Consider the following 19,316-nt stretch of genomic DNA (forward strand, 5'->3'; position numbering starts at 1 on the left):
CTCACAAGAGACAGCTATATCAGGGTCCTTTCAGCAAAATCTTGCTGATGTATGCAATAGTGTCTGGGTTTGGTGGCTGATTATGGGATGGACCCCTGGGTGGGGCAGTCTCTGGATGGTCCATCCTTTCGTCTCAGCTCAGAACAGACTTTCTTAAAGATGATTCTGCAACATTATCTGGGAATTTGCCAAAATAAACAACTTTCTTGGCCCAGACTCAGACACACTAAATTAGAAGTTTTGGGGATGGTTCCTATGGAGAGAAAGTCAAGGAGAACCAATTCCTAGGGAAGAGGGCACCCAACACTTGGGCATGTCAAATGTATAGGCTCTGAGGCATCCTTGGGCCATTGTGCTCAATCTACAAATATCAACTTGGATATGGGGAGACATCTCCATGGGAAGCAAGCATGAGGACGCATGTTCCATCTCTTAAGACCAGCATGCATGATAAAGCCAGGCATGTTGCTATGTCCTTATTACCCCAGGCTAGAGATTTCTGGAAACCCACTGTAGCTGAATAGGTAATCTGTACACCCCAAAATGGCTATCTTAAAAGATATAATAAATTGAAAAATGACAGATGAGGCTGCCTTCTGACTTCCATCACCAGTCTATACAAATTATTTGTTGAACACCTAAGATGTAGCTTGGGCTAGGTGGTGTGTGTGTGTGTGGGGGGGGGAATCTGCTGTCTGAACCCTTCTGGAGTCTGTGCGGAGGAAGGATGCTGTGGTCCTGAATAGCATTCATTTCTTCCCTCCCATCTTGCTTCCTGATTGTGTCATCCTCACTGGAAACACTCCACCTCAGCCACTCTGGCATATCTAGTGAGATTGTTGCTTTATGGGTGAGAGAGAACTCAAAGTTTCCACTTAATCGTGAGATAATAATCTAATTAATTAAATGGACCCCACCTTTCCTTTGTGGCTGGTTTGTCACATGACTGTTACATTGAGAGAATGCCTGGAAGGAGGGTAGGAGCCCTGCCATGCTTGACTGCACACTGCACTGTGTTGTTTGGGGTAGAGGGGAGAACCTAGTAACTGGTTTTTGTCTTCTTGGGTTAAATCCCCTCAATTATTTTCATTCCATATGATTTTAGTTTACAATGCCATTCCCTGGACTTTAAAACCAGGTTGGGCTTAATATTTGTGGAAGCTGCAAATATCAATGTCTCTTAGAGTATGGGAGGTCACTTGGTTGCTGTTTTCAGTGTGAGTGATGACTCTGGACTAGATAGTCTGAGAAGGGAAGAAAGATAGTCGTTGGGTTTTAAGCAAGAAAGACCTGCCTTTAAAAAAAGAAGCAGCCACGATTTCTGTGTATTGACCCAATGGCCACTTGAGTCAGAAAATAAAAATAACTTAAAATATGCTCTCAGATAATGGCAACTTCACACCAATGGATGTCACTTTTCTTTGGGGGGGGGGGGTGTCCATGGTACAAGTGTTTTTTCTTTCCTCTTTCTAAGAGAGGAGCTGTCTTTATTAGTTTGCATGCTTCTTTACATTTATGCAGGTAATATTTAAAAACAAAAAACAAATCCCAGACCAAAACCCTGAGCTAAAACTAATCATAGCTGGTAAGGAAAATCCGTCCCCTGAAAGAAACGGAGGCAGAAGGAACCTAAAAGTGTCATAGAGAGAGGGGCCTTTGGTAGCCTCAGTCCCAGATAGCCTTCAGCTCAGATTGGGTAAACATGACATATTGATCATTACTGAACGTGTAATTGGCGACCACAAGCACAGTGTGGCTTTAATGGCCTTCCCTGAATAGTTGCCCTTATTTATTTAAAGAAAGCTGTGGCTGTTTCCTAACTGCATGCTGCCCTCTAGTGGCTACGATTCTGACTTCAAAAGATGAAGTGGAAAAGATAAATACAGAGATATCTGCAGAGGTAGAGGGGGTGTGACTGTGTCTCTCTCTGTCTCCCTTCCTTCCTCCCCCTACTTTTCTTCCACCGCTCTACCTCTCTCTCCCTTTCCCTCTCTTTTCCCCTTCTTCCCTTCTGTACTTTCCACACACACACACACCCTCCAGCCCCTGTCTCCTTTCTGAAAGATTTCTTAGTTCTCTTGAAACAGAAACATGGAGTCTTCCCACATGACCACTGTCCTTCTCGAATGACAGCCAGGGTGAGCTCCATCCAGGAACTGCTGGAAAGGCATCTCATGAACCACACCTGATTTGCATCCCATCTTAGCGTGCACCTTGGAATCTAGCCCTTCTCAGAGCCATTATGCCCCTCTTGCTGGCCCACTCTACAGCTCCTGTTTCCCTCTGTGAAAAAGTAGCAAAGGATGATCCTAAGTCCTGCTGGTGGTGATCTTTGAGGTTCTGGGGATGCCCTTGAGCCTGTGAAGAAGACTGAACAAATAAATAATATATCTGAAAAATAAGCTATAAGAGCAAAATTTAGCATTTTGTGTCTTCCTAAAGAGTCCAGGGAAGGACAAAGTAATGTTTACAGCTGGGCTTAAGTAAACTGCTCTTTCAGACATCAGGAAGAAGGGTGTTCTCTGCTCTCATTTTTAAAATTTGGGACAGAACAGACCTGAGAATGCAAAAAAAAAAAAATAAGTAAACAAACAAAGCTTGGACCAGCAAGACTTACAAACTTATTTCTGAAGAAGGAGGGGACTTGTTCAAGCAAGGAAAGTAGATTTGGTCTCTTATTTCTACCATATCTCATTCTGATCAAAATTCGGTGAGTGGAAGTGAGAGATAGAGGGGCTGGTGATGGTCAAGGCCTGGAAGTCATGAGCACGCTGGCTCTGAGGGTCTCTCATGGAGGGCCTGCTCATATTGCAAACAAATTGGAAAGGACATGTGAGCAAAGGCCCAGGGGCTCTCCTCACGAGGATTCTTGGTGGATGCACGTTCTATGATGTTTAAGAAGGTCTGGAGTATCTTCCGCCTGGCCATGATATCCGTGGGCTCAAGGAGAGACAGCAGGGATGGTGACTGGGAGTCTGCTCAATGGACAAGGATGTCTAAGATTTCTACACACAAATTGAAAATTGTTCTTGCTATGTAGAAAAAGTGTGTGTGTGTGTGTGTGTGTGTGTGTGTGTGTGTGTATGTGTGTGTGTGTCCTCCTGTCCTCCCTTTCCTAACTCCTTTTCCTCCTGAGATGACAAGCCTCATTTCATCTGCCCTGGGAGCCCAGAGCATATTTCCTACAGATTCTGCTTTATCACATGTCAAGCTGTCTGCTCACTCGCACCCTGAGTGGTCCAGCCTCCCTAGTCTGGCGGCAAGGATGCTTTCCCATCACAGTCACCTCACTACAGTTAGATCCTTCCCCCTGATGCTTTGCTTCCTTCAGATACAGGGTGAGGCCTGACATGGCCCAGCATCTGGCTGAGCAGGCTCCACAATCCAGACTCTCAAGGGACAGTTAGGAAGCACCTCTCAGGCCATTTCACAAGAGTTTGAGCACTGAGGCCAAGCACACATTTCTCTAAGTTTAATCCGAGAGGCTCTTTGCCTGCATCCTAACCTTTGAATTAATGGCCATATTGTGAGATCTGACTCTGTTCACTGTGTTTACAGAAAGCATCCTGTTATAACCCCACAACTTGAATCTTGTTTTATACCTAGAATGTTCACATTGGGCTCCAGGTGCTAAGAAACAAATAAAAGCTGTCCTTTAATTTATGATAAGCATTGCCAGTAGAAATAATCAGCCCGAGGAAAAACTGACAGCAACTGAACCTTGAATCTAATATGATTTGTCATAGGTAAAAACACTGACCCATGATTTACATCCCAAGATCTTGAAAAACACACAAATTCATAGGGTGGGATTACCTTGGTAGAAATAATGAAAAAATAAAATGAAATCAGCCAGAGATACACATGGTAAAATGTGACCAAACTTTTCCAGACAGCTCAACCTCTCCTGTTGTAATTCAGCAACACACAAATTTACTCTGGGAAATGGGGCTCTTTTACTACTAAATGATGGCAGAAAAGACAAGATGTTACTGGGCTATATTCATAGTTTGCAAAAGCTGGTAGAGGAATATTACATGGGAATGAAGTCATACTTTTCTGAAAGTAGAAAGGAAAATATTAAGAACAGAAAATATTTGACTTGGTGTTTAAGAAGCAAGTAAGGAGTTAAACTGTCAAAACAGAACTTGCTGTGCATAACTGGCACTTTCTCAAAGGAAAATTACCAGGCAAGTTTACACAAGTTAGCACATGTAAGCCAGAAGCCAAAATTATCCTGCAGGCAAACATGGCAACATTCAGTGACCACTCTAACATAGTGGCAGGGCCCAGAATAAGCGTACCTTAGTGCCTCTCCAGAGTTCATTTCTATAATGTCCAGTGCATCCTCCCCAGACATGGTGAGGAGAGCCAGCAAGTGTCCTTGCAACTGTGGTACCCACCCATCTTCAACTGAAGATGCTGACTATAAACCAAGATATCTGCCTCAAGTCTTGGCCTACTAGTTTGAGAAAGAAGGAAGGGTCGCTCATTCCTTTTTGGCTGTCCCCTGGATCAAGTAGAAAGCTTGTTTGACTTCTAAGCTGGGATTCAGAGACCAGTGGAAGACAGTATGTCTAGGCATGGAGGAAAGACTTGGTCTTTCTTCTAGAAAAAAAAAAACTGCTACCAACGATCCTTTCCCCTAGTTTTCTAAAAAAAATCACTCTTCCTGTCACTTTGCCTTGCTTATGCTGAACTTTGAGCAGGTCCTGTATGCCTGTCAGCCCTGCTAACTCCCTCTTAGATCCACACGGGAGCCAGTAACATGTTACATGGCTGAGGTCTAGGTAAACTGTAAGGTCGACTGTAAACTGCAGGTGTTTCTTCCTTTCCTAGGTACCATTTGACTCCTATGCAACAAAAACCCAGCCCGGTGGGGAATGGGAAGGTTCCTTCCGGTACATGGCTTTTTACATCTCTGAAGTCAGAGAGCAGTCACTTTATTTTTGCAGTGGTTTTGAGGGGGAAAGGTATTGAGAATGAAGATACCATCAGCATTGAAAAATAGAAACCCTGGCCCTTCCCACCCTGCCTCTCCTTTATTAAGGCAGAAATTTAAGCTGCCTACTTTTTTTTAATGTTTGAAATGTAGGAAGGTCATATCAGAGGTTTAAGACAAAAGGGTACAGAACCAAAATTTCCAAATTTGAAAGGGTCTGTTTAAAATGTTTATGCAAATGTATATGTTCATGTATATGTGTATGTGTGTGTGTGTATATATATATATATATATATATATATATGTATGTATATATATATATAAATTCTTAAATGTATTTAGCAGATTGCCATTGCCTAACCTCATTTGTACTACACCCTGTTATAGAACTGGGTGTTGGAAGTGGAGGAGGAAGGATATATCTTGTTATCTTGTTCTAGAAACTTCCACATTGGCCCAGAGGGACTCTACTGCTACATTTTCTTTCCCAGTTACTGGGCTTCTCTTCCTCTTCAGGACATGCTGTCATTTTCTGCTAAGGCCACATGACTCTGCGTCCTACTTTTCTTTTGAGAGGTTAGAGATCTCTGTTCTGCCACCTTTGCCACTGTTTAGTAAGTTTCACGTGGTCTGTTAGATCATAATCTCCTTGTTAGCGTGACATTAAACTCATGTTCGTGACAAGAACGTTTCATGTGGTGATTGCCACAAGTATCAAGAAGGTTAAGACTTAATTTTTCCCTTTTTACAAATTAGTAGTTTGATCCATATCAAAAGCACACTCAGACACTCTGACGGGGTAGTTAGGCTCTCTAGATGCGGAATTATGTCAAAGCTAGTGAGATGCAGGGCTCTTGGTGCTCAGCACTCCCAACTGGGAGTATGAACTCTGAGCTGCTGACATACCAGCAGGCACGCTTTCCACGGAGAGTTCAAACTCATACACAGTCCTCTGACTGGTGCTATATTATTGGGATATGAGTACATGTATTTTAAGACCTAACTTAGTACAATTGGTCACACTGGCCATACCTCTGCCATAGGAAATAAAGACCCAATGCCCCCACTTCATAAAAGTAATATTAAAAATTACCATGTTGCATATTTCACAATTCAATAGGACCTACCATGGTTATCTTTGTGTTCATCTACAGATGGGGAAGACAGAGAAGGTAAGGGACCAATGTACATGGCCAAAAGACATGAGGGACAGATGGTAGGAATGAGAAGCCAGGATGGAATCTGTACTGGACTTGGAGAGAGGTATGCCAGGACCCCCTTTTCTGGATAGCAAGGATCACTGTGCCCCACCCCCACCCCAGCTTTGTCTCCAGAATGGTCCCTGTCACTGCAGTGGACATCTAAGAGAACAGTCCAATGCCCACCCACTAGGCAGTGCAAGCCTGCATAATCAGAATACTCGGTGCAGAGGGTGGGAACATTGAAAAGATAAAGAACCTCTTTAAAACAGATTTTCCCCCCATGCATTTTTTTCATAATTATAGCTTTAAGAGCTTATGGTGATGGGAAAAACTGGCTACTTAAGAAAAATTAGGAGTTTCATCTGGCAGGAGAGGATTCCCCAGGGGACAGCACACTGTCGTTTTTCAGAGCCCCCCAAAGAAACCCCCGCACTGACATCTGCACATTGGCCTGATGTATGGCCAGCCTGCCTCACTACGGCCAAAGCCTTGTGTTTTAATTAAAAACACTCTGCATGCCACTAAATATGTTGCCTCCCTCCGTCTCTGCACCATAGAGTCTGAGGAGATACAAACAGACTCTGTTGCAGATGTGTCAGAGGCTATGGCCTACTGACTCACCACCACATCCCAAATTCCAGCCTCAGAGAACCTCCCTGGGAAAATCAAAGTGCAAACAAATGGCCTCTACTGCAGTGTTTCACAGCCTGGGACAGTCGGGCAGTTACTCTAGTTGAGGAAGATGGTTGGAATGGGGACAGGAGCTACTCATACGATCAAAGCTATGACTTCATAAATGACTTCCTTGATAAATAAAAGTCCTCTGGCCACACATGGGTATGTACCCTTGTTAATGTTTTGTTTTTTTGTTTTTTGTTTTTAAGCTACGAAAGTCAAATATTTTGAGTTGTCGCCTCCCTACTGTGGGCTCCCACAAAGAATGTGTGAGGGGCAAGGCTAGCTTAATTTAATCACCTGGATGTCTCTAGCCTGAACACCCTCATCTCCAGGCTAGCATGAGCAGCTAGGTTTTATTTGGGGTTGCCAGGCCACCCCTAAAATGGAGACAAAGTGTGGAGCAGAGACTGAATGAAAGGCCATCCAGAGACTGCCCCCCTAGGGATCCATCCCATATATAGTCACCAAACCTAGACACTATTGTGGATGCCAAGAAGTCCTTTCTGACAGGAACCTGATGTGGCTGTCTTCTGAGAGGCCTTGCCAGAGCCTGACAAATACCGAGGCAGATGCTCATAGCCAACCATTGGACTGAGCATGGGGTCCCCAATGAAGGAGTTAGAGAAAGGACTGAAGGAGCTGAAGGGGTTTGCAACCTCACAGGAAGAACAACATCAACCAACCAGAGCCCCAGAGCTCCCAGGGTCTAAACCACCAATCAAAGAGTACACATGGAGGGACCCATAGCTCCAACCACATATGTAGCTGAGGATGACCTTGTCGGGAATCAATGGGAGGAGAGACCCTTGGTCCTATAAAGGCTCATGGCCTGAGTGTTGGGGAATGCAAGGACAGGCAGGTAGGTGTGGGTGGGTGGGATAGGATAGGTGGTTTCTGAGGGGGCAGGGACCAGGAAAGGGGAGACCATTTGAAATATAAATAATTCAACTTTTAAAAAAAGGGAAAATAGAGTTTGTTGACACATCAGCCCTCTGATCACCTTAAGTCACCCAACTATCCAAGGGGAAGTGTCATCCCTTGGGCAACCCAGGGTGAGATTGATTTAGGTTATCTGTAGGCCCTGACCCCACAACTCCTACAGACCAAGACTTCCAGAAGCTTCAGTGGCGTGGCAAGTTTTGGAATGATGTGTAGAAGAAACATGCTGGTACTTCAGGAACAGAGGAAAAAGACTTGCATGTTAGGAAGTGATGTCAGCCTGCGTTAGAGTCCCAGACAGTGCTCGAGTGTCCTTGGCATAATATGGCTCTAGTATCTCTGTCAGCATCTCTGTTTTCTGTCACCATGCACAATCCTGGGCCTGTCTCCAGTCCTGACAATGTCTTTTCAGATCAGGCTAGTGCCAGCCCAGGGACCAAGTCGGCTTCCCTGCACACAGCCCCTTTGTTTGAAGTCTGCCCTTTTGTCATTAATGCACTCAATGTCTATTTAAATCTGACAGTGAGTGCAGTATCTGTTTTCCCATCAAGAGATCATTGACAATATTAATAACTCACGTCCTTGCCTCATTTTCCAAGCGCTGACACCTAGCCGCGGTCTCCTGCATTCATCAAACAGCCCTCTCTCTCCAGGATGTCTATAAACAGACTAGCTTCCAGGCCCAAAGAAACAGGGCAGGCCTTAAAAAGGACTTTTATCAGTGCCAACCAGAGATGTGTGAGCATGGCTCAGAGTGCAGCCCGGGCCCATGTTCCAGGAACACTGCTTTCCATCTGTTTGTATCTCGAGTGGAAATTCAGCATGGAGAGGGATAGAGAGAAAAAGATAGAGAGTGCCCAGATGTGTGGGCAAGTTTATGGAAAGAAGTACAACCATGGCAGGCAGCAGCGCTGTGTGTGCACATGACTGCCTGTCGAGCAGTTTGCTGGGGAGAAGGACTGTTCTGTTTGATACCTGACAAACCCTATTCCTGTCTTTTTTAAAAATGCCTGCTGTCCTGGTACTATAGAAAGAAATTAACGTCTTTTGTACTGTCCCTCCAGATCTTTTGACGGTTTGCTCGAATCAGTCAGGTTTAAGACAGTCTTTTAGAGGTTTCCCGTGCATCTGAGGCATACTCAGCCAAGCCAGTAAGAGAGGTAGAGTGTGATCAGCCCAGCCCTTAGACCACCAGGATTCTGGCATTGATGAGGCTGTTAGCACAGCTCTAGGCACTATAAAATACAATAAAGGGAGCAGCTATGTGCCAATAGCTGAAAGAATGGGTCACAAGGAAGGTCTGAGTGAGGTCTCACACACGCTCAATATTTCCAGGCACTAGACCAATACCAAAAACCAGAAACTGGGGACTAGGGATGTGGAGGGGCAGGAAAGCCAAGTCAAGTAGCAAGAGTAGCCCACAAAAAAGCTGTCTGTGGCAACACAGCAAGAAAAACAGCCATGTCCCAAATACTGTCATCTTGTCCCATTTCCAACTCAGAGAGCTCCTGGGACCCTACGGGTAACTTTCAAGTTTGCCTCTGACTATGCAAAGCTGGGCAGATATACACTACCCCTAGAAGTTTCTATACATTATTTTAATCATTATTTAAGAACAAAGTTTAGGGAACGTAGAGGCGGATTGTGCAAGCATGAGGTCCTGAGTTTGATTCCCAATGCCCATATAAAAAGGCAGTGTACAGCTGTGTACATCTGAATTCTCAAAGATGGGGCTGGGCAGGAGGAGCCTGGGGAGTGGTCAGCCAGTTTAGCATAATCCATGCACTCCAGGCCAATAAGAAACAATTAAAAGAAAAGGAAGACAGTTAAATGACATCAACCTATGGCCTCCATAGACACATACATGTACATACACCCAATACACATGAACCCTTACCCACCCCCCTAACATACACATAACTAATACACATGCACACACACACACAAATTCACACACACAAAGTGTAAAAGTTTGTAATACTAACATGTCATATGGAGAACATGACTGATCCCAGATCAATAAATAATGGTGAGTGTTGCCATCGTACTGCCAAACTGACAAAATAAATAATCATGTGCAGAAGGGGTGATTGTCACACGCAGGTGTATGGCTCATAGACTTGTTTTTTATGGCTATTTCCTTTCTTTGTCTCTCATGCACCACAAAGATTTAAGTCTCATTGTGTAAGAGAATTTTAAGTTAGTTCTTCTAAAATTGGAAAGATTAAAAAAGATGGTAAAAAAGGACAACAGAAGTTATAAATATTTTCTTGGGAGAACTATTTTTTCCTAATAATCATAAAGAGTTTTCACTACAGCCACTGTCTTCCGAATATTTGTTCTGTAGTGATGAGCATCAAATCCAGACACTTCCACATTCTAGGCAAGTTACCTCCTTAGCTCTTGATTTTTTAAAAAACAAAGTCTCACTATGAAGTCAAGGTTAGACTCAAACTCACCATCCTCCTACTCTATTGCAAATACTAGGGTTACAGGCATGTACCTCCAGGCACAGAGCTGTTGTGGGTATTTGTAATATGTAAGGATGAGTTGGTTAAAGCATCTGCCCCTCTTTTAATGGTGTGTTTTATAGTGAAGTGTCCCACAACCACCACGAAGAACAGGAAAATCTCATAAGTAGCCAGAAATTATATAAGAAGTCAAGCTGAAGATGAAAATCAAGTGCTTTTTAACATGAGAAATGAGTTGCCTCAACCTCAATGAGGTGCCTAGCACTGGGAAGGTCTCATGTTAGTGTCACTTATTATTGTCTATACGGTCTTCAATCAGCACAGCCTCTCTTCTTTAATCACCCAGCGTGGGCTTGAGGCCCCCAGGATTTGGAAAATTCTCTCTGGAAGTCAACAATATTGATTTCCAATAAAGGACTTCAAGATAGTCACATTCTACAAAGATTATCCTGTGGCCTTCACTGGGGCTGGGTTCATCTGCTTTAAACTTAAATTTTTATTCTTAGTTCTAAACTAGGGAAATCTGGGGAGGGAGGGGTCATGCTATATTTTGGGGAACAATTTGCCAAATTAGTAAAGTTCTAATGATGTGAGGAAATCACACATAAAGCTGTTAACTCTTGAACTCTATACTTGGTAGTAACATTTCAGTGCAAGGTCACCTCTTAAGGACAAGAAGGTACAGTCTTTTGTCATCTTAATCTACCTCCCATCACATTAGCAATCATGATGCATGCCTGTTTAATAACATCCGGATTTCTGAACTATATGAATTGTGCCACCAGTAATGATTTTCCTTTCTGTTTACAGGTGTCCTGGGGAAAGGTCGCTATTTTTACTATGGAAGAAATTCAGAGGGTAACAGGTTTATCCGAGATGACCAGCTCTGAAGCTAAACTCTGCACGCCTTAGCCTGTTTCGTGACAATAAAATGGAAAAGCAAGAAAAATCACAGGCTGCCTTGTGTCTAAGAACGCTGTGACTTCTGCTTTTCAGTACCTTGTGTCTACTTTGCCAGGCCTGTCACGATCATCCACCTCCCTTAGACTGAGTGGTCACAGAGAGATTGACATGATTGCCCTTAAGCAGGTCTCATCCACCAGGGTGACAGACAGCAGCGGCACAGCACCAGGGCTGACAGCCAGAACACCATGACAGATTGCCTGGTCTTTCCATTGCTCACAGGGGAACAGGGGTCACACCTGGGGCCTCCTCAGGCTTGCTCAGTGGCTGTGGTATAGTGAGAGAGGCTCTCCTGGGCTTGCCTTCTAAGTCAAGCCCTGTGATATCACTGTGCCTTGGGCTTATTTTCAGAAGAAGGGCACACACTCTTTATCCTTTCAGCCTGCATAGTAGGCATTATATTAGGTAATCCATAAACATTGTCTTTTATCATTGGCAATGCGTTTCCATCCATAAACCTTCAAAGGATACAACTTCTCAGGCAAGTCATGTATTGATGTGTAACTTCATAGTACAATTCCTGAATTTCCCAAAATCCCTGACTACAAAAACATTTTCGTTGTTGTTGTTGTTCAAAATCCACTTGTCCTGAACAAGACCCAGGGTTAGGCATCTTTCCTGCCAAAGTTTTTGCAACAGCAGAGATTCTCCTTGGGCTTTTACCATATAGGTTCAGCAATGCCTATGGCCATATTTACCCTAAAAGGACAGGCTGCCATGTCCTTTGGATTCTATGCAAATGTAGTGAGATGAAAGATGGGGTGATGGGCCAGGAGATTAGTAAACAAATGGGAGATTGTAGAAACTACCCAGCAGACAAAGCAGGTTTGATAAACCAAACCTGTTTTCTTTTTCTCTCAGAAGTCAGACCCATGGCTAATGAGACATGAATAGATCTTTCTGTGTCTTTGGTCATTTGCTGGCACTGACAGGAAAGCAAGCACAACCATGTTAGCCAAAGGGCTGTCATTTTGTCTACAATTGTCCCAGTCAAGCCATTCTAGAAGGCATCTGAAAGCCTCCTTGCCCTTGACATATACCCTTCAAGGTATGCTTCAATAGTATACTGTGTGCTCATTTCCCTGGGTGTCCTAGCTAAGATAGCAAATCCTCCAAGAATCCCTCCAAGGTATAGACAGCAAGAGCGTTGCTAGTGGAGAGTCAGTCATTGGGTCCTCAGACTCTCTGAGCTGCTGGAGAAGGACCGTCTTTTTCAGATCTAGTCTGTTTACATGGCTTCTGCCATACTGAGTGAACCAGGTCTTGGAATAACTCATCTCCAGGCTGACAGGAATCCTGCATTGAGATTTCACAACCTCCATTCATCAGCTGTTGGGAGCAGCTAATGCTAAAGTCCCTGAGACCATTAATAACTAGAGATTATACAACCCACTCATAACCCCGGTTGAGTACCTTCTCCTGTTTGAGCTATACAATAGCACTGAGAGCTAATGGTTTGCATTCACATCATCAGGTCCCACCTTGCCTCTTTGTTTAGAGGCATTAGAACCTTCGGTCCATTGCATATTATGAGAAGCACAGCTCTGTGCAAGGGCAGTGAGACTAGTCTGATGTCACAGCCAATCTAACAGCACATATATCCCTGTCTTCATAAAAGGCTTTAACCCTGCCTCAAACAATAAAAAAGCACTTGTGAACTGACCACAGAATTTTTCCATCTTTATTTTTCTTACTTGTTTACTTTTCTTAATGTCAGAACCATTTGTATCACAGGCAGGAATGTCTCCCTCAATGTGAGCTTTGGAGGCAAAAAAGAAAAAAAAATTGGAGTGAGTTATTGACCACAGTCTTTCCCTCTCTTTGGACTGTTTGTTTTCTTCCAGAATGGTGTAATAACTTCAATTAAGATTAGCTTTAATTATAACTTGCGTAAAGGCCATCCTGGCAGTATATTCATCTTAGTGGTGGAATTAAAGTGACTTTTGCTTATCCTAAGTAGGGATGATGGTAATGAATTATTGTTGGGTTGTGCACAATTCTGTTGTCTGTTGAGCAAGATCTGCTTTTCTAGAACTGGACTCTCGTCTGAATTGGCAGGGGAGAAAGCCCTGAGCCTTGTTTATCTAAACTCTGTAGGAATTTCCCAAACCATGTTTGCAAAGTAGGAAATTACAAGGTAATAAATTCATCTGAAACCCAGACATGTCCCACCCTCCCCTTTGCACCTGTTTGTCTTCCTTTTGCTGGGCTCCACACAGCTTGTTCTTTGGGGAGCATTCCCAGATGACCCGATTTCCCCTTCCCAGGACACTGGTCTGAATACCGAGAACTTGGAGATTCGTGGAATGCTGGAGCTCCCTGGCGCTTCAGCAAAGTCAGGAAGACTACCTTTTTCCTAACTAACAAAATTTTATAGAACATTTTGTTCCTCGGGGAGTACTGCTTTAGATTGTGGGAAATCCTATTAAAAGTACTAGAACAATCATTCGCTCTTACCTTTACCAGCCCTGCTCATAAACCCTCCATCTGTGTGTTGCTTTAAATAGAAGCACATTACAAAAGATTATCACTAGATCAGGCTATATGTCTCCATGTTGTAGGTTTTCACATATTCATGTGTACTAAGGAATAAAAGAAAGCAAACCACAGAGTAAATGGAAGTCTTTGTGTGTGTGTGTGTGTGTGTGTGTGTGTTTCTTACAAAGCTATATCTTTACCACTTCAAAGGGAACCATTTTTCTTGCTCTTTCTAAGAAATAGCTTTCTTAGTTAATATGTAGAATACAAACAATCTATGTGCCTCTTTCTGTCATAACCTCAACACAACCCACAATGTGCTACTTCCAAGGCAACTTATGTCAGATATGTGTCACTGCCTGATGCCCAGGGGAAATGTTACAGGGCTCACTGTGACTCTTCCTTGTTGCCCATCTGGTGCAGTTCATCCAATGTGACCTTCACTACTTGCTTATTCCGGTTTTGTTTCCAAGAAACCACCTTCAGTGAAGAAGAATGTTACCATTAGTTAACTCTGGTGCCTCTAATCTGTGTGGGTAAAGTATTACAATCTACTCTAAGATAGGGAAAAACATCAGAAAAAGACAAAGCACGCTAGTCACTTGTTTGTATGACAACCAGGTCACTGAATCTTGGCATAATACCCTGTGTCACTTCCATTGCTTCTATCACTGTGTTCAGTTTTTACATTTTTAATTGTATTTTTATTTAGTGTGTGCATGCACACACACACACACCCACGCGCACGCGCACACACACACACACACACACACACACACACACACACACACACACAGGGCTGTATGCCACTATTACTGAATGGAAGGCAGGAGATCATTTTCTGGAATCAGTTCTCTCCTCCCACCACATGGGTCCTGGAGATGAACTCAGGTTGTCATGCTTGTGGCAGGCACCTCTCTATTCCCACTGAACCATCTTTCCAACAGCAGCATCTTTCAATATTTGAATAACATCTCAACAAAGCCACCTCTCTAAAATCATTGTCTTTCTACAGGAATATCTGAAATTTCACAGTATTTTTGGTGCTCCATTAGGTAATAATAACATAAATGTCAGTTAGTTACTCTATGGTGGAGTAGTAATTAATTGTGTAAACATTTATAAACATTAACCTATCACACTGTGTGAATATTCTTCTGAAGGAGAGCAGGATGTGAACCAGAGATAAACCAATGCAAGACAAGAGGCTAAGCTAGGAAAGAGGGGTGATTTCTAATATTGAGTATGTGTCATGGAAATGTAGTGGAACAAGGTTGGTATGACTGTTGATAAATAGGATTGTCTAAAAGAAGAGCATGGAAATAGTCCAGTGGATAAGGGAGACGTAGATACTGAGAAGAACGAAAGAAGAAAAGACTAATTTCCACTAATCCAAAGATGTAGGATTATTTCTTTGCAAAATGAAGTCACATTTGATATCATTGGGTGGTGCCACAGAATATACTCAATAAATTTCTCCACCTGGAAAAATGGAGCAGTGTGGAGATGTCTTAGAGGTGCCAGGGGACACATGTTCCTGTGTATGATGGTACACTGGGCCACTGATGACTGATTCTAACTTCTGTCTAAGGGCCCACAAAACCTACCATCCTAAGGTGTAGATAAAATTAAAAGAAAAGACAATGTTTAGGCAGGAAGATGAGAGTGAAAGCTTTAGAGTCTTGTGAGTCTTTACAAACTCATTAAGTTCAGAGGTAGATGAATACCTGGACAAAGATACCATGAAAATGAAGATAGCTAAGCAAACAGATGAAGACATCTGCGAAAGGGAAAGATGACAACAATAGTTTTGAATACCTTTTTGTCCTTGGAGGGAAACTTATGGCATGGACAATACGAACAATGTTTAAGTTCATTTTGGGGTAGCCAAAATTAACATGCAGAACCTCCTAGGAAATATTTCGTGTCACATCAATTACTAAATGTAGCCAGCAATTTCTGAAGTCTAGGGTCTCACAGTCACTCCATGTTAAGGGACCTAGTGCTCTCTTCTGGTCCCCACATGTGATATACATAAACTCATAAGGCATATACACATACATATAAAGTGAAATAAATATTTTTAAAAATAGAAATTGATTTGGATACTTTTGAGGATAATTTTCTTTATATGCTAATTTTTGAGTTCAGTACTTGTAATAAGAGGAGCAACACCCTACTGCTGAGCTCAACTGCAGCTTGTAGATTATTCTAGGCATGGAGTATCAAAATAGGGAAGAATGAATATACATTATTTATTCAATATAGAAGAATTGCATTTACTATGTTATAACTTAAATAAAAGTACTACTTACTTTTGGTTCAACTTAAAGTCAGATAAAAAGGAATTTAATATGTAGGTATAGTATTAATGCTATTATTTAACTTAATGAAATCTTTTCCTTGGAAAAAATAGCACTCTGACATTCATCACATAGGAAGTGTTGTTTCTTAAGATTATGACAATAATGGAAACAGCTTTTCTACAATGTATTATAGTTTAATTAAGAGAAAACAGTGACAATGATTGATTCTACTAAAATCCTTACCTACTGCCTGGTCAGACTTTAAGTTATCAAAGTAACTTTGATAAGAGGGGGAAGGGAGGAGGAAGGAGTGAAGAGAAAGGATCTAACAAGATTCCTGTTGTTGGTCCATATGAATAAGTCATTTCCTAAATTTTCTCTGGACTCCAAAATAAATTTGCATTTATTTTTGTTATCACATTACATAGCAACGCACATACACACCTCATATCCAACAAACGCATATCTGCTTGGAGCCTTTCTTTCCTAAGAATTGGTGGTCTATATTTTACAGCTTGCCCTGCCCCTGGTGCCATGTTGTCATGATGTTTTTTTTTTCCTTTTAGACTTTTATGTCTAATTTAAACATGTCCAATGACTGCTGGGCTACAACAGAGCTTTTCTATTCTAACTGCAAGATGGCTTTACTGTCTCCTGTGTCATTATAGAGTATCCACATTTCCACATCTATTCCCAATATCCATCTTTCCTGTTTACATGCAAAGGCTGTCATTCCTCAGATGCTGCTCCTTTCATGGGGAACGAATGTGCCGTGTGTTGAAGTAATTCAAACACAATGGATGGATGGATACCTTCAAATGGAAAAAAAAAAAAAGACTCTTCCTTTTGCTTTATAAAGACTGTAATTGTTATACCCAATCAGAAAGCTCCACTTTCAAAGAGATCACCTTAGAGTGTAAAAGTATCTATTTAATGTTGCAAACACTCAAAAGTCTAACACAATGATGGTGACAAGGAGGGTCACTATCACCAGGAAAGAGCCACCAGAGATATGACAAAATAAGTTTAGTCATGGTTTATAAATTTACATTTAAATGTTTGAAATAGAACTTCAATTCAACTTGGGGAAAGACTTTATAGATTTAGGTCTATGACTATCCAAATGTATAATTTAGATACATAGTGTTGGCTTATCATATGCTAAAATAATTTTAAAAATCATTTGACCTAGTTTGGTCTATGAACCATTATAGCGGGCAGTATTATTGTAGTCCCTTTTCATCTAGTTCATTCATATATAGTAACATATTATAGGTAGTTTCTGCTATAATTATTTTATATTACCAACATCAGCCAAGCACCACTTCTGCAAGTTTTATTAAAATATAGTGACTAAAAATGCTGATAGCCAACATATGTACTTCTAGGACATACTAGAAATACCTTTAATATTATATAACACTATCATTTGTATAGAAGACCAAGAACGAAAAGTAGTTCTGAGCAGTTACAAAACAGAACTTGAATTTATTTTTGACTTGCTCTCTGTCTTCTTTCTTCCAGATTGTCCTTTCTGGCTTTAAACCATTTTACCAAATTTTGATAGTATGTTTTTTAAAAGGTGTACACTCATGTACTCACTCCATAAGTATTTATTAGACCACTGTAAAGAAAGATTTGCCGTCATAAGAATTTATGATACTGAGTCTCATCAGGTAATTCCCTACAATACTTGTATATCCCTCATTAACCTGGAAAACATGAGTAACTCCTCCCTCCCTCATGTGGTTATTGGAGTCAAATAGGTTCTCTGATTATTCCATTAATGCAGAATTAATGCTATTGATTAGACTCAAACACATTATACGTTTGTTGTACTCAATTAGAACCAATACTGATTCAGTCTACCAACATCAGACAGAATTCTTAGAAATGAACTTAGATAAAAAAATACATAGTCAAAAGTCTCAGTAGTAGACTAGATGAAGTAGAAAAACATCCCAATAAATAAAGAAAGAAAGAAAAGAAATAAAAACAGCCTCTGGGATGTGTGAGGTACCATTGAGCAATAAATACCAAAATTTCATGAATTTCATTTGAGTAGAGAGGGAAGGGAAAGTCAGAAAGCATACTCAATGAAATAATAACTGAAATCTTCCTGGAAAACTTGGGACAAAACTGGGTAGAGAAGTTCCATAGAACACTGAACATACACACATACAAAAGATCCTCTGAGCAGCACATTATAGTAAAAAATCTCTAAAGTCCAAGACAAAGAAGAGAGTATAAACACAAAATGAATAAAACATGCCTGGTCATATTAAACTAATGTCCAATAGACTAACAGTTGATTGCTTTCAAGAGCTTACAGGTCACAATAAGATGATTTGATTTAATCCAAAGAAGGATAAGCAAAATCGAAGTAACTCATCGCTACCACATCAGCTTACCAAAGAATCCTAAGAGAACTCTGCATCTAGAAACAAAAAGTAAGCTATAATCCTGAAAACCTGCAAGAAGACAGGAGAAAAAAGTGGAGAAAAATGCCTTATCCTCCCAGTAATCCTTCAGAATACAAAGAAGAACATGAAAAAAAGGGACAAGGAACATTCAAAACAAACAAGAAAACAACACAATTACAGGAATAAACATTTAATACTAATAGTAGCCTTGACTATAATTCCCAATTAATGATTTAGATTGTATTAACTGATTAAAAGATATAACCCAATAATATGCTGTCTACAAGAAACTCACATCAAGTATCCTGAAAGAGAAAAAGATGGGAAAAACCTATTTAGTACTAATTGAAACTATAAATCAGCATAAAGGCCTACACCTACATCAGACAAGATACACATTAAAGAAATACTGTATGAAGATAAAAAGAACATGACTTTAGGATGATCTAGGTCTCATCAATTAGAAAACATAATGAATTTGTTGATGGCTTCTTCCCATTAACAAATGGAATGATTCTTAAGAACAAATCACATATTAATCCACAAAACAAGTCTCAACAAAGTCTAAAATCAAAAACCACGTAATGGAATCTTTTCTTATAATAATGGAATAAAACTAGAAATCACCAACAAACAAAAGTCTAGGAGTCATACAATTTCATAGAGACGTGACACTGAGTGAACACTGGGTCACAGAGGAAATCAGAGGGAAATTTAACATTTCTCAAAGCAAATGAAAAATGGAAATACAACATATCAAAATTTACAGAATACATTAGCAGCAATATTAAGTGAAAAGTTTATAGCAATAATAAGCTCAGACATCAGAAAAGAAATGTTTCAAATAAATAATATAACAATGAATTTGTAAGAGGAATAAAAAGCAAAATCCAAAATTAGCAAAAGAAATAACT

At 41.1% G+C, this 19,316-nt stretch overlaps 1 protein-coding gene and 1 long non-coding RNA gene across 3 annotated transcripts in view; one reads left to right on the forward strand and one right to left on the reverse strand.

Annotated features, from left to right (window-relative positions):
* Positions 1–11,176, forward strand: part of Lrmda (leucine rich melanocyte differentiation associated) — a 1,022,231-nt gene extending 1,011,055 nt beyond the window's left edge. The window contains exon 7 of one of the 2 annotated variants that reach the window (XM_021203463.1): positions 11,043–11,176. In XM_021203463.1, coding sequence (XP_021059122.1) covers positions 11,043–11,122 — 80 coding nt within the window. In that variant the 3' untranslated portion in view covers positions 11,123–11,176. The remainder of the gene's footprint in view (positions 1–11,042) is intronic. The other variant, XM_021203464.2, reaches the window with a different exon arrangement.
* The window catches only part of LOC110325452, a 57,907-nt gene that overhangs the window by 6,928 nt on the left and 31,663 nt on the right, over positions 1–19,316 (reverse strand). The window lies entirely within an intron of this gene.

Source organism: Mus pahari, chromosome 8 (genome assembly GCF_900095145.1).
Source record: "Mus pahari chromosome 8, PAHARI_EIJ_v1.1, whole genome shotgun sequence".
NCBI lineage: Eukaryota > Metazoa > Chordata > Mammalia > Rodentia > Muridae > Mus > Mus pahari.